The sequence below is a fragment of the Somniosus microcephalus genome, chromosome 16 (assembly GCF_052327205.1).
Source record: "Somniosus microcephalus isolate GS21.2 chromosome 16, FLI_Smic_1.0, whole genome shotgun sequence".
NCBI classification, from domain to species: Eukaryota; Metazoa; Chordata; class Chondrichthyes; order Squaliformes; family Somniosidae; genus Somniosus; species Somniosus microcephalus.
In genome coordinates this window covers 107,170,692-107,192,005 of record NC_141002.1, presented here as the reverse complement: position 1 = coordinate 107,192,005, position 21,314 = coordinate 107,170,692, and the positions used below count along the sequence as shown (strand labels likewise).

General features: G+C 46.9%; 1 protein-coding gene across 1 annotated transcript in view; it reads left to right on the top strand.

Annotated features, from left to right (window-relative positions):
- The window catches only part of LOC147106478 (NAD-dependent protein deacetylase sirtuin-3, mitochondrial), a 40,197-nt gene that overhangs the window by 591 nt on the left and 18,292 nt on the right, over window positions 1–21,314 (top strand). Inside the window, 2 exon segments of the mRNA XM_086009701.1 lie at window positions 18,966–19,148; window positions 19,802–20,034. Coding sequence (XP_085865827.1) covers window positions 19,102–19,148; window positions 19,802–20,034 — 280 coding nt within the window. The 5' untranslated portion in view covers window positions 18,966–19,101.

Sequence of the window (21,314 nt, the reverse complement as noted above, 5' to 3'; positions counted from 1 at the left end):
CGCCCGATCCCCATATCCCTTGGTAACAGGAAATGCTGGAAAAACTCAGCAGGCCAGGGCAGCATCCGTGGAGAGAGAAACAGAGTCAACGTTTCAGGTCGATGGCCTTTCGTCAGAACTGGAAAAAAGCAGGAAATGGAAAGCAAGTTTAGGGGCTGGAAAAAAGGGGAGGTCAGTGATAGGATAGAAAGCAGGAGAGATTAAGAGACGTTAAGAGATATTCAAGGCGAGAGGAGTTGGTAATGGGACAGGTTAAGGAACAAAGGATGGCTCTAGATGGGGTGTGAATTGCGCTGGCAGAGTGAAGGACAGCTGCCCTGTGGGAGGGGAGAAGAAAATATAAATATGTCATGGGGCCGAGGTTATGGTCTGAAATTGTTGAACTCTATGTTGAGTCCAGAAGGCTGTAAAGTGCCTAATCGGAAGATGAGGTGCTGTTCCTCGAGCTTACGCTGAGCTTCTGTGGAACAATGCAAGAGGCCAAGGACGGTGCGGTCTGAGTGGGAATGGAGCGGAGAATTAAAGTGATTCCCTTGATTCCCTTAGAGTCCAAAAACCTATTGATCTCCATCTTGAACATACTCAACGACTGAGCCTCCACAGCCCTCTGGGGCAGAGAATTCCAAAGATTCACCGCCCTCTGAGTGAAGAAATTCTTCATCTCCGTCTTAAATGGCCGACCCCTTATCCTGAGACTATGCCCCCTAGTTCTAGACACTCCAGCCAGGGGAAACAGCCTCTCAGCATCTACCCTGTCAATCCCCCTCAGAATCTTAGATGTTTCAATGAGATCACCTCTCATTCTTCTAAACAAAGGCCCATTCTACACAATCTCTCCTCATAGGACAACCCTCATCCCAGGGATCAACCTAGTGAACCTTTGTTGCACCGCCTCCAAGGCAAGTATATCCTTCCTTGGATAAGGAGACCAAAACTGTGCCCAGTACTCCAGGTGTGGTCTCACCAAGGCCCTGTACAGTTGTAGCAAGACTTCCTTAATTTTATACTCCAACCCCCTTACAATAAAGGCCAACTTTGAGTGCAGTTTAAACAGATGCTGCGAGTTGGGAATTGGTTCTTACTTTACACCAAGGAAAGAGTCCGAGAGCAGGAGCAGTCAAACAACAACAACTGTGAAACCGCTAAACTGACGTCACAACCAGGGAAGGCGCTGATTGGTAAGTAGGACCTGGTGAGTATTTCTGCAGTCCAGTCGTTAAAGTAAAAGTAAGGTCTCTAGTTTAGAGTAAGTAGTGTTTAAAGGGAAATGAGGTCCCTAGTGTATTTAATAGTCTTTAATTTAAAGGAAGTAAAGGGAGTAAATTAAGGGTAGGACATGGCAGGGCAGCTCGGCAGTGTGGAGTGCTCCTCCTGTGCTATGTGGGAAGTCGGGGACACTTTCGGTGTCCAGGGTGAACACGTGCAGGAAGTGTCTCCAGCTGCAGCTACTCGAAATCCACGTTTTGGAGCTGTGGCTGGAGTCACTGAGGAGCATCCACGAAGCTGAGATCTTCATGGATAGCACGTTTAATGAGGTGGTCACACCGCAGGTAAAGCGTGCACAGGCAGACAGGAAATGGGTGACCGCCAGACAGAGTAAAGGAGCTAGGAAGGTAGTGCAGGAGTCCCCTGGGTCCATCTCCCTCTCCAACAGATTTTCCGTTTTGGATACTGCTGGGGAGATGGTTTCTCAGGGGAATGCAGCAAGAGCCAAGTCCGTGGCACTACGAGTGGCTCAGCTGCACAGGAGGGGAGGAAAAAGAGTGGGAGAGCAATAGTGATAGGGGATTCTATCGCAAGAGGAACAGATCAACGTTTCTGTGGCCACAGACGTGACTCCAGGATGGTATGTTGCCTCCCTGGTGCCAGGGTCAAGGATGTCACTGATCGGCTGCAGGGCATTCTGAAGGGGGAGGGTGAACAGTCAGAGGTCGTGGTTCACATTGGGACCAACGACATGGGTAGAAAGAGGGATGAGCTCCTACAACAAGAATTTAGGGAGCTAGGCAGCAGATTAAAAAGCAGGACGTCAACGGTTGTAATCTCTGGATTACTCCCGGTGCCACGTGCTAGTGAGTATAGAAATAGGAGGATAGAGCAGATGAATGCGTGGCTAAAGAGTTGGTGCAGGAGGGAGAACTTTAGTTTCCTGGATCACTGGGTCTGCTTCTGGGGAAGGTGGGACCTGTACAAGTCGGACGGGTTGCACCTGAACTGGAACGGGACCAACATCCTTGCGGGGAGGTTTGCTAGTACTGTTGGGGGAGGGGGGGTTTAAACTAACTTGGCAGAGGGATGGGATACGGAATGGAGCTATAGTAGTGGGTGATGCACAGCCAAATATAGAGGAAAAAATAAGTCAGCCTGGAAGGCAGAGCAAATATGTAACAGCACAAGGGAGTATGGCAAGGCTGGATGACATTTATATTAATGCAAGGAGTCTTGCGAGTAAGGCAGATGAATTGAAGGTGTTGATGAACACATGGGAGTATGACAATAGCAAAATACTGTGGATGCTGGAAATCTGAAATAACAACAGAAAATGATGGAAATACTCAGCAGGCCAGGCAGCATCCGTGGAGAGAGAAACAGAGTTAACGTTTCAGGTCTGGGGCCCTTCATCAGAACTGATGAAGGGTCCCAGACCTGAAACATTAACTCTGTTTCTCTCTCCACGGATGCTGCCTGGCCTGCTGAGTATTTCCAACATTTTCTGTTGTTATTTCACATGGGAGTATGATATTGTTGCTATCAGAGACATGGTTGAGGGAGGGGCAGGACTGGCAACTCAATATTTCGGGGTATAGAATCTTCAGGCGAGACAGAGGGGGGTGTAAAAGAGGAGGGGGTGTTGCAATATTAATCAAGGAGTCAATTACTGCTGTAAGGAGGGATGATATCTTAGCAGGTTCCTCTAATGAGGCCATATGGGTAGAACTTAAAAACAAAAAGGGGGCAAGCACTTTGCTGGGAGTGTACTATAGGCCCCCAAACAGTCAGGGGGAGATAGAGGAACAGATATGTAGGCAAATCTCAGAAGTGTAGAAATAATAGGGTAATAATAGTGGGGGATTTCAAATTCCCCAGTATTAACTGGGATAGTCAGAGTGTGAAAGGCTTAGAGGGTGCGGAATTCTTAAAGTGCATCCAGGAGAGCTTTTTGAGCCAGCATATAGAAAGTCCTACAAGAGAGGGGGCGGTACTGGACCTAATTCTAGGGAATGTAGCCAGGCAAGTGGTGGAAGTGTCAGTAGGAGAGCATTTTGGTGACAGTGACCATAATTCGGTGAGATTTAAGGTAGTCATGGAAAAGGAAAAAGATGGACTGGAAATAAAGGTTCTACATTGGGGGAAGGCTGATTTTAATATGATAAGGCAGGATCTGGCCAAAGTGGACTGGGATCAGCTACTTGTAGGAAAATCCACATCAGAGCAGTGGGAGTCTTTCAGAAAGGATCAGAGTACAATGCCAACATGCTCCCGTAAAGGTCAAGGGTGGGACCAACAAGCCCAGGGAACCCTGGATGTCAAGGGATATACAAGAATGGATTAGGAAAAAAAGGGAAGCTTTTGGCAGATACAAAGGACTAAAAACAGTGGAAGACCTAGAGAAGTATAGAAAGTGCAGGGGGGTACTTAAAGAAATTAGGAGAGCGAAGAGGGGCCTGAAAAAACACTGGCGGGCAAAATAAAGGAAAATCTCAAGGTGTTTTATAAGTATATTACGGGCAAGAGGATAACCAGGGAAAGAGTAGGGACCAAAGTGGCAATCTGTGTGTAGAGCCGGAAGATGTAGGTGAGGTTTTAAATGAATATTTTGCATCTGTGTTAACTATGGAGAAGGACGATGTAGGCATAAAAATCAGGCAGGGGGATTGTGATATACTTGAACAAATTAGTATTGAGAGGGAGGAGGTACTAATGGTTTTAGCAGGCTTAAAAGTGGATAAATCCCCAGGCCCAGATGCAATGTATCCCAGGCTGCTGTGTGAGGCAAGGGAGGAGATTGCAGGGGCTCTGACACAAATTTTCAGAACCTCTCTGGCCACAGGGGATGTGCCAGAGGACTGGAGAACAGCTAACGTAGTACCATTATTCAAGAAGGGTAGTAGGGATAAACCAGTGAATTACAGGTCAGTGAGCCTAACATCAGTGGTAGGGAAATTATTGGAAAAAATTCTGAGGGACAGAATTAGTCTCCACTTGGAGAGGCAAGGATTAATCAAGGATAGTCCGCATGGCTTTGTCGGGGGGGGAGAACATGTCTAACCAATTTGATTGAATTTTTTCGAGGGGGTGACTAGGTGTGTGGATGAGGGTAGTGCAGTTGATGTCGTCTACATGGACTTCAGTAAGGCTTTTGACAAAGTCCCACATGGGAGACTGGTCAAGAAGGTAAGAGCCCATGGGATCCAGGGCAATTTGGCACATTGGATCCAAAATTGGCTTAGTGGCAGGAGGCAGAGGGTGATGGTCGAAGGTTGTTTTTGTGACTGGAAGCCTGTATCCAGTGGTGTACCACAGGGATTGGTGCTGGGTCCTTTGCTGTTTGTAGTGTACATTCATGATTTAGATATGAATGTAGGAGGTATGATCAGTAAGTTCGCAGATGACATGAAAATTGGTGGAGTGGTAAATAGAGAGGAGGGAAGCCTCAGGCTACAGGATGATATAGACGGGTTGGTCAGATGGGCAGAACAGTGGCAAATGGAATTTAACCCTGAAAAGAGTGAGGTGATGCATTTTGGGAGGACTAACGAGGCAAGGGAATACACAATGAATGGTAGGACCCAAGGAAGGACAGAGGATCAGAGGGACCTTGGTGTGCATGTACATAGATCCCTGAAGGCAGCAGGACAGGTAGATAAGGTGGTTAAAATGGCATATGGGATACTTGCCTTCATTAGCCGAGGCATAGAATATAAGAGCAGGGAGGTTATGATGGAGCTGTACAAAACGCTAGTTAGGCCACAGCTGGAATACTGTGTGCAGTTCTGATCGCCACACTATAGGAAGGGTGTGATTGCATTGGAGAGGGTGCAGAGGAGATTCACCAGGATATTACCTGGGCTGGAGCGCTTCAGCTATGAAGAGAGACTGGACAGGCTGGGGTTGTTATCCTTAGAGCAGAGAAGGCTGAGGGGGGACCTGATTGAGGTGTACAAAATTATGAGGGGCATAGATAGGGTAGATAGAAAGGAACTTTTCCCCTTAGTAGAGGGGTCAATAACCAGGGGACATAGTTTCAAGTTATGGACAGGAGAGAGCTGTTCCGTTGGGATGGACTTCACTTGGCCAGTGCTGGGACTAGAATCCTGGTGAAGCAAATGGGGACAGGATAGGACAGAGTCAACATGGATTTACAAAGGGTAAATCGTGCTTGACTAATCTATTGGAATTTTTTGAGGGAGTAACTGGTAGAATAGATGGGGGAGAGCCAGTAGATGTGGTGTACCTGGACTTCCAAAAGGCCTTCGATAAGGTCCCACATAAAAGATTAGCATGGAAAATTGAGGCTCATGGGATAAAGGGGAAAGTTTTGGCGTGGATAGGGAACTGGCTGTCAGATAGAAAACAGAGAGTTGGAATAAACGGCTCATTTTCTGAATGGCAGGCAGTAACAAGTGGGGTACCACAGGGATCTGTCCTGGGCCCCCAGCTGTTCACAATTTACATTAATGACCTGGATCAGGGAGTCGGATGCAGCATTTCCAAATTTGCAGACGACACTAAACTAGGAGGGGGGGTGGGCTCAGAGGAAGAGACCAGGAAGCTCCAGAGCGATTTGGACAGACTGGGCGATTGGGCGGATAAATGGCAGATGCACTATAATGTGGACAAGTGCGAAGTTATCCACCTTGGGTGCAGGAACGGGAGGGCAAATTATTATTTAAATGGCAATAGATTGGGAGAGGGGGAAGTACAGAGAGACCTGGGTGTTCTTGTACACCAGTCACTGAAGGCGAGCATGCAGGTGCAACAGGCGGTCAAGAAGGCAAACGGTATGCTGGCCTTCATAGCAAAAGGGTTAGAATACAGGAACAGGGATACCTTGCTGCAGCTGTACAGGGCACTGGTGAGACCACACCTCGAGTACTGTGTACAGTTTTGGTCGCCTCATCTGAGGAAGGATGTTCTTGCCATGGAGGGGGTGCAGCGGCGATTCACCAGGCTGATACCAGGAATGGCGGGAATGACCTATGAGGAGAGACTATGTAGTTTAGGGATGTACACACTGGAGTTTAGAAGATTGAGAGGGGACCTCATAGAAGTGTATAAAATTCTGACAGGTCTAGACAGACTGGATGCAGAAGGAATGTTTCCCTTGGCGGGTGAGAACAGAACTAGAGGACATAATTTAAGGATAAGGGCTAAACCATTTAGGACAGAGATGAGGGGGAATTTCTTCACTCAGAGAGTGGTGAACCTGTGGAACTCATTGCCACAGAGGGCAGTGTACGCCAGCTCATTAAATATATTTAAGAGGGAATTAGATATATTTCTACGGGCAAAAGGGGTTAAGGGTTACGGAGAGAAGGCGGGGACGGGATACTGAATTAAAAGATCAGCCATGATCTCATCGAATGGCGGAGCAGGCACGAAGGGCCGAATGGCCTACTCCTGCTCCTATCTTCTATGTATCTATGTATCTATGAATCGAATAACTAGGGCTGTAGAGAGGGCTTTAAACTAATTAGTGGGGGGGAGGTATTAAGAGAGCAAAAAATAAAAATGACAGCGGAGAAGGCAATAGAGCAAGGTAGCAGGGGAATTAAAAACCAGAGCGTGTCAGGAAGGGACAGAATGTATAAAGATAAAGGTAAAGTAGTAAAAGGGGTAAAAGCAGGAATAAATTGTCACAACACATATTTGAAAATTCTTTATCTGAATGCACGCAGCATTCGTAACAAAATAGACGAGTTGACGGTACAAATAACTACACATGGTTATGACCTGGTGGCCATTACAGAAACATGGCTGCAAGGTGACCATGACTGGGAACTAAACATACAGGGGTATTTGACAATTAGGAAGGACAGGCAGGAAGGAAAGGGAGGTGGGGTTGCTATGTTAATCAAGGATGGAATCACTGCAATAGTCAGAAATGATATTGGGTCAAAGGATCAGGATAGTGAAACAGTTTGGGTGGAGATAAGGAATAATAAGCGGAAAAGTCACTAGTGGGTGTAGTCTATAGGCCTCCTAACAGTTGCAACTCTGTTAGTCGGAGTATAAATCAGGAATTAGTTTGGGCTTGTAATAAGGGGAAAGCTATAATCATGGGGGATTTTAACTTTCATATTGACTGGACGAATCAAATTGGGCATGGCAGCCTTGAGGAAGAGTTCATAGAGTGCATTAGGGATGGGTTCCTTGAGCAGTATGTAACTGAACCAACCAGGGGGCAGGCAATCTTAGATCTGGTCCTGTGTAATGAGACAGGATTAATAAAAAATGTCCTAGTAAAGGATCCCCTTGGAATGAGTGACCATAACATGGTTGAATTCCAAATTCAGTTGGAGGGTGAGAGAGTTGGATCTCAAACCGGCGTACTGAGCTTAAATAAAGGAGACTATGAAGGTATGAGAGTAGAATTGACTAAAGTGGACTGGGAAAATAGATTAAAGTGTAGGATGGTACAAGAGCAGTGGTCTACATTCAAGGAGATATTTCACAACTTTCAAGAAAAATATATTCCACTGAGGAAAAAGGGGAGTAAAAGAAAAGATAGCCATCCGTGGCTTAGTAAAGTAATAAAGGATAGTATCCAACTGAAAACAAGGGCATATTGTTATGTCCGTGTATCTTAATGTTGTGTCCTTCAATAATCAGACAACCGACTGCAGGGAACGATTCAACAGGTGTTTACTGAATGAGGGTTACTGTAGAACTAATTGTACAGATCACTACTCAGGGTTTATATACAGGTGTGGTCACTGCCGGTATTACAGTATACAGGAGCTGTAAAAAGTAGTTCTCCCCTTAAAGGTACATACATTATACATATAAAGTAGCCAAATCTAGTGGGAGGATAGAAGATTGGGAAGCATTTAAAAGCCAGCAAAGAATAACTAAAAGATTAATTAAGAAAGGGAAGATAGATTATGAAAGTAAACTAGCAAAAAATATAAAAACAGATAGCAAAAGTTTCTACAGTTATATAAAAAGAAAAAGGGTGGCTAAAGTGAACGTTGGTCCCTTAGAGGATGAGACTGGGAAATTAGTGGTGGGGAACATGGAGATGGCAAAAACGCTGAACCAATATTTTGTGTCAGACTTTACAGTGGAGGACACTAAAAATATCCCAACACTGGACAAATAGGGGGCTATTGGGGGGGGGGGGAAGGAGCTAATCATGATTAAAATCACCAAGGAGGTGGTACTCGGTAAAATAATGGGACTTAAGGTGGATAAATCCCCCGGAACTGATGGCTTACATCCTAGGGTCTTGAGAGAAGTGGCGGTAGGGATTGTGGATGCATTGGTGATTATTTTCCAAAACTCCCTGGACTCAGGAAAGGTCCCGGCAGATTGGAAAACTGCTAATGTAACGCCCTTATTTAAGAAGGGAAGTAGACAAAAGGCTGGAAACTATAGACCAGTTAGCCTAACATCTGTGGTTGGTAAAATGTTGGAGTCCATTATTAAGGAAACAGTAACAGGGCATTTGGATAAACATAATTTAATCGGACAGAGTCAGCATGGTTTTGTGAAGGGGAAGTCATGTTTGACACATTTGCTCGAATTTTTTGAGGACATAACATACAGGGTGGATAAGGGGGAACCAGTGGATCTGGTGTATTTGGACTTCCAAAAGGCATTTGACAAGGTGCCACACAAAAGATTACTGATCAAGATAAAAAATCACAGGATTACAGAATCACAGAAACCCCACAGTGCAGATAGAGGCCATTTCGGCCCATCGAGCCTGCACCGACACATATCCCACCCTATCCCCGTAACCCCACGTATTTAATCCCCCTAACACTAAGGGTCAATTTATCATAGCCAATCAACCTAACTTGCACATCTTTGGACTGTGGGAGGAAACCGGAGCACCCGGAGGAAACCCACGCAAACACGGGGAGAATGTGCAAACTCCACACAGACAGTCACCCGAGGCCGGATTCGAACCCGGGTCCCTGGCGCTGTGAGGCAACAGTGCTAACCACTATGCCACCGTGCTGGGGGTAATATACTGGCATGGGTGGAAGATTGGCTATCTAACAGAAAATAAAGAGTTGGGATAAATGGTTCATTCTCGGGCTGGCAATCAGTAACTAGTGGTGTTCCGCAGGGGTCAGTGCTGGGACCCCAACTCTTTACAATCTATATTAACAATTTGGCGGAAGGGACCGAGTGCAACATATCCAAGTTTGCCGACGATCCAAAGATGGGAGGGAAAGCAGTGAGTGAGGAGGACATAAAAAACCTGCAAAAGGACATAGACAGGCTAAGTGAGTGGGCAGAGACTTGGCAGATGAAATATAATACTGGAAAGTGTGAGGTTATGCACTTTGGCAGAAAAAAATCAAAGAGCAAGTTATTATCTAAATGGAGAAAAACTGCAAAGTGCTACAGTACAAAGGGATCTGGGGGTCCTGGTGCATGAAACCCAAACAGTTAGTATGCAGGTGCAGCAGGTGATCAGGAAGGCCAATGGAATCTTGGCTTTTATTGCAAGGGGGATGGAGTATAAAAACAGGGAAGTCTTGCTGCAGTTATACAGGGTATTGGTGAGGCCACACCTGGAATATTGCGTGCAGTTTTGGTTTCCATATTTAAGAAAAGATATACTTGCTCTCGAGGCAGTTCAGAGAAGGTTCACTCGGTTGATTCCGGAGATGAGGGGGTTGACGTATGAGGAAAGGTTAAGTAGGTTGGGCCTCTACTCATTGGAGTTCAGAAGAATGAGAGGCGATCTTATCGAAACATATAAGATTGTGAGGGGGCTTGATCGGGTGGATTCGGTGAGGATGTTTCCACTGATGGGTGAGACTAGAACTAGGGGGCATAATCTTAGAATAAGGGGCTGCCATTTCAAAACTGAGATGAGGAGAAACGTCTTCACTCAGAGGGTAGTAAATCTATGGAATTTGCTACCTCAGAGAGCTGTGGAAGCTGCGACATTAAATAAATTTAAAACGGAGATAGACAGTTACCTAGCTGATAAGGGAATTAGGGGTTACGGGGAGAGGGCAGGGAAGTGGACGTGAGTCTAGGTTCGGATCAGCCATGATCCTATTGAATGGCGGAGCAGGCCCGAGGGGCGGTATGGCCTACTCCTGCTCCTACTTCTTATGTTCTTATGTTTAGAGGGGATTTGAGGAGAAACTTTTTCACCCAGAGGATGGTTGGAATCTGGAACTCACTGCCTGAAAGGGTGGCAGAGGCAGGAACCCTCACAACATTGAAGAAGCATTTAGATGAGCACTTGAAATGCCATAGCATACAAGGCTACGGACCAAGTGCTGGAAAATGGGATTAGAATAGACAGGGCTTGATGGCCGACGCGGACACGCTGGGCCGAAGGGCCTCTTTCTGTGCTGTATACCTCTATGACTCTAACATGCCATTTGCATTCCTAATTGCTTGCTGTACCTGCATGGTAACTTTCTGTGCTTCCTTTACGAGGACACCTAAATCTCTCTGAACACCAACATTTAATCGTTTCTCACTATTTTAAAAATATTCTGTTTTTCTTTTCTTTCTATTCTAAATCGAGGCGTTGCTGGACCGGGAGCCAATGTAGGTCAGCGAGCACAGGAGTGATTGGTGAACGGGATTTGGTGCGAGTTAGGACACGGGCAGCAGAGCTTTGGATGAGCTGAAGTATCTAATACCTTTTTAAATGTTTAATTGTTTAGTGTTTGAGATGATTGGAACCTCAGCAACATCATAAACTCTGGGAGATTAATTAGTTCATCTGAGGATAAACCAGTAAGATCCTGTTGTACATAATCGGGAGTGATGCAGTCTCCCATTGGCCAGTCTATAGCAACATAGTTAGTTGACTAAAATTCCGTCACTTTCTTGCCTTGAAAGATTGCTGCTCAGACTTTCCAATTGTTCGGATCAATGTTCACTGTGCTGGTTATACAACAGGTGGTAAGAAACAAAGAGAACTTGGATTTATATAGTGCCTTTCACATTCTGAAAATGTCCCAAAGCACCTTACAGCCAATTAAATACTTTTGAAGTGTAATCACGGCTGTAATAAGAACATAAGAAATAGGAGCAGGAGTCGGCCATTCGGCCCCTCGAGCCTGCTCCACCATTCAATGAGATCATGGCTGATCTTCTGCCTCAACTCCATTCACCGACCCTATCACCATATCCCTTGATGCCCTTACTAGTCAGAAATCTATCGACTTCTGTTTTGAATATACTCAACGACTGAGCCTCCACAGCCCTCTGGGGTAGAGAATTCCAAAGATCACCACCCTCTGTGTGAAGAAATCTCTCCTCATCTCAGTCCTGAATGGCCTACCCTTTATCCTGAGGCTGTGGCCCCTGGTTCTAGACTCCCCAGCCAAGGGAAACATTCTCCCAGCATCCACCCGGTCAAGCCCTGTAATAATTCTGTATGCTTCAATGAGATCCCCTCTCTTTCTTCTGAATTCAAGAGAATACAGACCTAGTTTACTCAATCTCTTCTCATACAACAGTCCCGCCATCCCAGGAATCAATCTTGTGAACCTTCGTTGCACTCCCTCTTTGGCAAGTATATCCTTCCTTAGGCAAGGAGACCACAGTTATACACAGTACTCCAGGTGTGGTCTCACCAAGGCCCTATATAATTGGAGTAAGACTTCTTTACTCCTATACTCAAATCCTCTTGTAATGAAGGCCAGCATACCATTTGCCTTCCTAATTTAATGTAATAAATTTGCGGACAGTAAGATCCCACACACAGCAATTAGATAAATGGCCAGTTAATCTGTTTTTTGGTGTTAGTTGAAGTAAATATTGGCCAGGACGTCAGGTGAATTCCCCTGGGATTTTTTACATTCACCTCAACAGACAAACGGGACCTCGGTTTAACGTCTCATCTGAAAGACGGTACCTCCGACAGTGCAGCACTCCCTCAGTATTGCCCCTCCGACAGTGGGGCGCTCCCTCAGTACTGCCCCTCCAACCATGCAGCACTCCCTCAGTACTGCCCCTCCGACAGTGCAGCGCTACCTCAGTACTGCCCCTCCGACCGTGCAGCGCTCCCTCAGTACTGCCCCTCCGACCGTGCAGCGCTCCCTCAGTACTGCCCCTCCGACCGTTCAGCGCTCCCTCAGTACTGCCCCTCCGACAGTGCAGCGCTCCCTCAGTACTGCCCCTCCGACAGTGCAGCGCTCCCTCAGTACTGCCCCTCCGACAGTGCAGCACTCCCACAGTACTGCCCCTCCGACAATGCAGCACTCCCTCAGTACTGCCCCTCCGACAGTGCAGTGCTCCCTTAGTACTGCCCCTCCGACAGTGCAGCGCTCCCTCAGTACTGCCCCTCCGACAATGCAGCACTCCCTCAGTACTGCCCCTCCGACAGTGCAGCGCTCCCTCAGTACTGCCCCTCCGACAGTGCAGCACTCCCTCAGTACTGCCCCTCCGACAATGCAGCACTCCCTCAGTACTTATCTCTTCCTATCTTGACTCTTTTTTCTCCTTGTCCAGTCTCTTCCCACCTACATTTGCGACTCTTCCGACGCCCTCCGTCACTTTAACAGTTTCCAGTTTCCTGGCCCCAACTGTCTCCTTTTCACTGTGGACGTCCAATCCCTCTACACCTCCATCCCCCACCAGGACGGCCTTCGGGTGCTCCGTTTTTTTCTTGAACAGAGGCCCAACCAGTCCCCATCCACCACCACCCTCCTCCGCCTGGCTGAACTTGTTCTCACATTGAACAACTTCTCCTTTGACTCCACTCACTTCCTCCAAGTTAAAGGTGTTGCTATGAGAACCCGCATGGGTCCTAGCTATGCCTGCCTTTTCATGGGATATGTGGAACAATCTTTGTTCCAGTCCTACTCCGGTCCCCTCCCTCACCTCTTTTTTCCGGTACATCGATGACTGTATTGGTGCCGTTTCCTGCTCTCGCCCTGAACTAGATAAGTTCATTCACTTTACTTCCAATTTCCACCCTTCCCTCACCTTCACATGGCCCATCTCCGACTCTTCCCTTCCCTTCCTTGAGTTCTCCATTTCTGGTGATCGGCTTTCAACAAACATCCACTACAAGCCCACCGACTCCCACCCCGCTTCCTGTAAGGACTCTCTTCCATTCTCCCAGTTTCTCCGTCTCCGCCGCGTCTGTTATGATGCCACCTTCCATACTACTGCTTCCGATATGTCTTCCTTTTTCCTCAACCGAGGACTCCCCTCTACCGTGGTTGACATGGCCCTTGACCGTGTCTGTTCTATTCCCCGCACTTCTGCTCTCACCCCTTCCCCTCTGTTATGTTCATTAATAACTAGACATTCTTATTATGAACAGCTAGCTTCTAGCTAGTCATTTATTCAGTACACATTCTCTAGGCACAGCATCTGTAGAGATTCAGCATGTGTACTTCTGTGTGCAGGCAGCCATCTTGACTACTGCCTTCTGGGTAGCCTAATGCATCGTGGGTAGTGTAGTCTTAAACACATACAACTAAACATACAGCTCTATACAGCTCTACAGCTCCACCTGGTGTACTATTCTAGAATGACATGTTATTGATCATTACACCCTCCCTCCCAGAACCACGATAGGGTTCCCCTTGTCCTCACCTTTCACCCCAGCAGCCTCCACATTCAACAGATCATCCTCTGCCATTTCTGCCACCTCCAACGTGATCCCACCACCAAACACATCTTCCCCTCACCTCCCCTTTCAGCATTCCAAAGGGACCGCTCCCTCCGCGACACCCTGGTCCACTCCTCAATCATCCCTAACAGCCCTTCTCCTTCACCTGGCACCTTCCCGTGCAAGCGCAGGAGATGCAACACCTGCCCTTTTACCTCCTCCCTTCCCACTGTCCAGGGCCCCAAATAACCCTTCCAGGTGAAACAGCGATTTACGTGTACTTCTTGCAATCTAGTATACTGTATTCGCTGCTCACGATGCGGTCTCCTCTACATTGGGGAGACCAAACGCAGATTGGGCGACCGCTTTGCGGAACACCTCCGTTCAGTCCGTACGGGTGACCCTGAGCTTCCGGTCGCCTGTCACTTTAATTCACCGCTTCACTCCCACTCTGATCTCTCTGTCCTCGGGCTATTACATTGTTCCAATGAAGCTCAACGTAAGCTCGAGGAACAGCACCTCATCTTTCGATTGGGCACTTTACAGCCTTCTGGACTCAACATTGAGTTCAACAATTTCAGCTAATTATCCCTGCCCCCATTTTTCATGCAGTATGATTTTTGCCATTCCCATTTGCAACATTTTATCTTTCCTGCCTCTTACAAAAGTACAGGATGTTCTTTCAATTCCTTCCCCCCCCCCCCCCTCCCGTCTCTGCACCTGCTTAATATCTGTTACATCTCCAGCTTTTCCCAGTTCTGATGAAAGGTCCCAGACCTGAACCGTTAACTCTGTTTCTCTCTCCACGGATGCTGCCTGGCCTGCTGAGTACTTCCAGCATTTTCTGTTGTTATTTCAAAACTACTTCATTGGCTGTGAAGCGCTTTGGGATGTCCGGTGGTCATAAAAGGCGGTGGAGAAATGCAAGTCTTTTTCTTTCTCCACCATTTAAAACACAAACTTCTGTGAATGCACTTTTTTTTTAAAAACCTTAAATGAAATTCTAAAACAAAAAAAGTAATTGTTTTCCAAATTATTTCTGTGGAAAAATGATTAAAAAGACATTAACATGTGACATCATTCATCCCCCCTCTCTCTCGTCCCCGCCCCCCCCCTCTCGCCTTCGCCCCCCCCCCTCTCTCATTAGGTTATAAGGATTAACAAAACTGGGCCCACACTAGAATTATGTCCAATATTCCGGGGTCTAGGATGTTCAGAAAGACGGGGGATGAGAGAGGACTTTAATTTATTCAGGGCAATGTGGGAATGAAGGAAGCTGAATTAATATTCCAGGGAAAGCAGATGGAAGAGACATCATCTAGCAACAGTTGCTGTAACCTCCCCTCGCCCCCCGGGTGAATATAGGTGATGCTGAATATGAGATCCGGCAATGCACAGACTGGGTGTTCCCACATAGAAATGAGGAAATAGAATCCCAACCAATGAATGTAGTACAAGATAGCTGTGTGACATGGGTTCCCGCTAGTGAGCTGGGTGGCATCAATCAGACGGAGTTGGTGGAACTCGTGATCACAACATGAATAAATTTCAGATTCCACATCACCAGTAAGGGCCAGAACCATAGAAACATAGAAGATAGGAGCAGGAGTAGGCCATTCGGCCCCTCGAGCCTGTTCCGCCATTTAATGAGATCATGGCTGATCATCCAAATTCAGTACCCTGTCCCTGCCTTCTCCCCATAATCCCTTGATCCCTTTAGCCTTAAGAAATATATCCAACTCCTTCTTGAATATATTTAATGAATTGGCCTCAACTGCCTTCTGTGGTAGAGAATTCCACAGGTTCACCACTCTCTGGGTGAAGAAATTCCTCCTCATCTCTGTCCTAAATGGCTTACCCCTTATCCTTAGACTGTGACCCCTGATTCTGGACTCCCCCGCCATCGGGAACATCCTTCCTGCACCTAGTCTGTCGAGTCCTGTTAGAATTTTATAAGTTTCAATGAGATCCCCTCTCATTCTTCTAAACCCTAGCGAATATAAGCCTAATCGACTCAATATCTCCTCGTACGTCATTCCAGCCATCCCAGGTATCAGTCTGGTGAATCTTCGCTGCACTCTCTGCATGGCAAGAACATCCTTCCTCAGGTAAGGCGACCAAAACTGCACACAATACTCAAGGTGTGGTCTCACCAAGGCCCTGTACAACTGCAGCAAGACATCCTTGTTCCTGTACTCGAACCCTCTCGCTATGAAGGCCAACATACCATTTGCCTTCTTAACCGTTTGCTGCACCTGCATGCTTACCTTCAGCGACTGGTGCACAAGGACACCCAGGTCTCATTGCACTTCCCCTTTTCCCAATCTATTGCCATTCAGATAATAATCTGTCGTCTTGTTTTTGCCACCGAAGTGGATAACCTCGCATTTATCCACATCACCCAACCTGTCCAAATCATCCTGGAGTTTCTCTGCATCCTCCTCACAGCACACACGCCCACCCAGCGTTGTGTCATCTGCAAACTTGGAAATATTACATCTAGTTCCCTCATCTAGATCATTTATATATATGTTGTGAATAGCTGGGGTCCTAGCACCGATCCCTGCGGTACCCCACTTGTCACTGCCTGCCACTCGGAAAAAGACCCGTTTATTCCATCTCTTTGCTTCCTGTCTGCCAACCAGTTCTCTATCCAAGATAGTACCTTGCCCCCAATCCCGTGTGCCTTAACTTTGCACGCTAATCTCTTATGCGGGACCTTATCGAAAGCCTTCTGAAAGTCCAAATACACCACATCCACTGGTTCTCCCTTATCTATTCTACCAGTTACATCCTCAAAAAATTCCAGTAGATTAGTCAAGCATGATTTACCTTTTGTAAATCCATGTTGACTTTGTCCGATCCTGTCACTGTTTTCCAAGTGCTCTGCTATTACATCTTTTATAATGGACTCTAGCATTTTCCCCACTACCAATGTCAGGCTTACCGGTCTATAATTCCCCGTTTTCTCTCTATCACCTTTTTTGAACAGTGGGGTAACATTAGCTACCCTCCAATCCATGGGAACTGTTCCAGAGTCTATAGAATTTTGGAAGATGACCAGCAATGCATCTACTATTTCTAGGGCCACTTCCTTAAGTACCCTAGGATGTAGATTATCAGGCCCTGGGGATTTATCAGCCTTCAATGCTGTCAATTTTCCTAACACCATTTCCCTACAAATAATGATTTCATTCAGCTCCTCCCTCTCATCAGACTCTATGTTCCCCGACATCTCTGGGAGGTTATTTGTGTCCTCCTTTGTGAAGACAGAACCAAAATATGTATTTAATTGGTCTACCATTTTTTTGTTCCTCATTATAAATTCCCCTGATTCTGACTGCAAGGGATCTACGCTTGACTTCACCAATCTTTTTCTCTTCACATATCTATAGAAGCTTTTACAGTCAGTTTTTATGTTCCCTGCAAGCTTAATCTCATACTCTATTTTCCCCCTCTTAATTAATCCCTTTGTCCTCCTTTGTTGAATCCTAAACTGCTCCCAATCCTCAGGTTTACTGCTTTTTCTGGCCAAATTATATGTCCTTTCCTTGGATCTTATGCTATCCCTAATTTCCCTTGTTAGCCACGGCTGAGTCACCTTTTTTGTTTTATTTTTATGTCAAACTGGGATGTACAAATTCTGTAGTTCATCCATGCGACCTAAATAGGAATGAGAAAACCAGATTATATAATGAAGAGTAGAACTGACTGGAGTTGTAGCTTCACTAAAATAGGGAGAGAGATTGGAGGATCGCAAGGGCCTTGGGGAAGTAACGAATGACCGTGTGAACAAAACTACAACTCCTTCCTCACTGCTGAAAATTAGGATGGAAATTTGTAAACATAACCCACCATCACGGAGGAATAATTGGGACACTGAAGGCCCCAACCTGACAAACGGAGCAAATGCAATTGTTTCAGAATAAGGGGTCACCCATTTAAAACTGCGATGAGGAGGAATTTCTTCTGAGGGTTGTAAATCTGTGGAATTCTCTGCCCCAGAGAACGGTGGAGGTGGAGTCATTGAATATTTTTGAGGTGGAGATAGACAGATTTTTGAGCTACAGTGGAGTCGAGGGTTATGGGGAGCGGGCAGGGAAATGGAGCTGAGCCCAAGATCAGATCAGCCACGATCTCATTGAATGCCGGAGCAGGCTCGAGGGGCCGAATGGCCGACTCCTGCTCCTATTTCTTATGTTCTCAGTAATTGACCTATGCTAGTTTAGCTCACTGGTATCACTCTTGAGTCATAAGGTTGTCGTTCAAGCCCCACTCCGGAGACTTGAGCACAAAATCCAGGCCGACACTCCCAGTGCAGTACTGAGGGAGTGCTGCACTGTCAGAGGGGCAGTACAGAGTGAGAGCTGCACTGTCGGAGGGGCAGTACAGAGTGAGAGCTGCACTGTCGGAGGGGCAGTACTGAGGGAACGCCGCTCTGTCGGAGGGGCAGTACTGAGGGAGCGCCGCGCTGTTGGAGGGGCAGTGCTGAGGAACGCCGCTCTGTCGGAGGAGCAGTATTGAGTGAGCGCCTCACTGTCGGAGGGGCAGTACTGAGGGAGCGCCTCACTGTCGGAGGGTCAGTACTGAGGGAGCGCCGCACTGTTGGAGAGTCATTACTGAGGGAGCGCTGCACCATCGGAGGGGCAGTACTGAGGGAGCGCTGCAGTGACTGAGGTGCTGTCTTTCGGATGACACGTTAAACCAAAGCCTCATCTGTACAGTTGGATTTAAAGGATCCCATGTCACTGAGGAGACGATGTTGTTCTCTGGTTCCTTGACCAACATTCCTCTCAACCAAAACCACCAAAAACAGAATCACTGGTTCATCAGCTTTGCAGTTTGTGGGACCTTGCTGTGTGCAAACTGACTGCTGTGTTTGTCTATAAAGCAGTGACTGCAGTTCACCAATAATTCATTGACTGTTAAACAAAAATAATTTATTAACTGTGTGGCGCTTTGAGGCGCCAGAGGATGTGGTAAGGCGCTATAGAAATACAATGTTGTCCTGACCACTTGTTGAAGTACAAGGTACTGTATAAACAAATGGCAGAGACCACTTGGAGTGTGTTCGGACTGGACTGTGAACCCATCAGAGCTTTGGGTAATGGGGACATTACCCTGGTTTAGTTTAACATGGTTTCTAACTCGGTGCAATCTGCAAGTGAACTTTTATCACTTTTTAATAAAGGAAAGGGAGGGTAAAGGCCGCTGACCTTAATCCAAAGAGTCGCCCAAATGCTTTAGTGAAGGCTGGTCACAAACTCTCAGACCTCCGAGATATTGCTGCACAAATTGGGAATCATCGCTACAAAAACATCGTGGTGATGGCCGGAGCAGGAATCAGCACATCCAGTGGGATCCCAGATTTCAGGTGAGTCAGCGGAGTGACAATATTCACTGGACACTGCAGAAAGGCCGAAGGTTTTCATTAGTGGAATTCTGGAGGGAGCTAAAATTCTGTCTGTCTGTCTGTGTGTCTGTCTGTGTGTGTGTCTGTGTGTCTGTCTGTGTGTCTGTCTGTCTGTGTCTGTCTGTCTGTGTCTGTGTGTCTGTCTGTGTGTCTCTGTCTGTCTGTGTATCTGTCTGTGTCTCTCTGTCTGTGTGTCTGTGTATCTGTCTGTGTCAACCAGTGATGTCCAAGGGCGGTGCAAACAGATTCAACAGTAACTTTCAAAAGGGAATTGGATAAATACTTGAAGGAAAAAATTTGCAGGGCTGTGGGGAAAGAGCAGGGGGGATTGGGACTAATTGGAGAGCTCGTTCAAAGAGCCGGCACAGACACGATGGGTGCAGGAGCTAGAGAGTCTTGAGATGCCTCTTCTAAATTATCCAGGATTCAGACCGTAGGGTTGAGAGAACAATGGACTTAATCTTGGTAGATACATCCAGTCGCTGAGACACTCGATGCGGTGTTTTATTCCGAGCTTTCTGCTCAGTGACTCAGTAGGAGGGCACATGTAATTCTTCACTTAAAGTGACCACAGCTGTTTACTGTTCCACTCCCCCCCCGTCCCCCCCAATCAGAACGCCAGGCTCGGGGCTGTATGACAACCTGAAGCTGTATGACATCCCGTATCCCGAGGCCATCTTCGACATCAATTACTTCAGCTGGAATCCAAAGCCATTCTTCTGCCTGGCCAAGAGTCTCTATCCTGGGAACTACAAGCCGAACGACATCCATTACTTCCTGAGACTGCTGCATGACAAGGGCCTCTTGCTGCGATTATATACACAGAACATTGACGGGCTGGAGCGGGGTAGGATGCCTTTTTATTCTTAGCAGAGAGACTTGTAACCTATGTCAGTGCGAGTGAACGTCTTGTCCCGTTACTTGCTGTGTCCTGAACTGGTGCAGCTAAACGGACGGGATGTTATTGCCTGTTCCCATTGGATGAGCAAATTCAGATACTTCAACGATAGCAAAATACTGCAGATGTTGGAAATCCGAAATAACAACAGAAAATGCTGGAAAAACTCAGCAGGTCAGGCAACATCCGTGGAGAGAAATTTGAGTTGACGTTTCGGGTTTGACCCTTCTTCAAAACTGGAGAGAAAAGGAACTAGATCGAAGGCAGGGCTGCGATTGGACAAAAGAATAAAAGAACCAAAAGAAGTAAAAGAGATTAGAAGCTAGACGAGATGGTAATAGGCTGGGATTAGGTGTAAAGTGTACTGGCAGGGCAAAAGATAGCTGCCAGGTGTGAGAGAGAAACAAAAGGAAAGGGGGGGGAGGAAAGGAGTGGGAAAATATAAGTAAAAATGAAATAGGGGCCGAGGTTATGATCTGAAATTGTTGAACTCGATATTGAGTCCGGAAGGCTGCAGAGTGCCTAATCGGAAGATGAGGTGCTGTTCCTCGAGTTTACGTTGAGCTTCCGTGGAACAGTACAAGAGGCCAAGGACGGTGAGGTCCGAGTGGGAATGGAGCAGTGAATTGAAATGACAGGCGACCGGAAGCTCGGGGTCACCCTTACGGACTGAACGGAGGTGTTCCGCAAAGCGGTCACCCAATCTGCGTTTGGTCTCCCCAATGTAGAGGAGACCGCATCGTGAGCAGCGAATACAGTATACTAGATTGTGAGAAGTACAAGTAAATCGCTGTTTCACCTGGAAGGGGTGTTTGGGGCCCTGGACAGTGGGGAGGGGGGAGGTATAGGGGCAGGTCCGTAAGGGTGACCCCGAGCTTCCGGTCGCCTGTCATTTCAATTCACCGCTCCATTCCCACTCGGACCTCACCGTATTTGGCCTCTTGTACTGTTCCACGGAAGCTCAACGTAAACTCGAGGAACAGCACCTCATCTTCCGATTAGGCAGTCTGCAGCCTTCCGGTCTCAATATCGAGTTCAACAATTTCAGATCATAACCTCGGCCCCCATTTCATTTTTACTTATATTTTCCCACTCCTTTCCTCCCCCCCCCCCTTTCCTTTTGTTTCTCTCTCACACCTGGCAGCTATCTTTTGCCCTGCCAGTACACTTTACACCTAATCCCAGCCTATTACCATCTCGTCTAGCTTCTAATCTCTTTTACTTCTTTT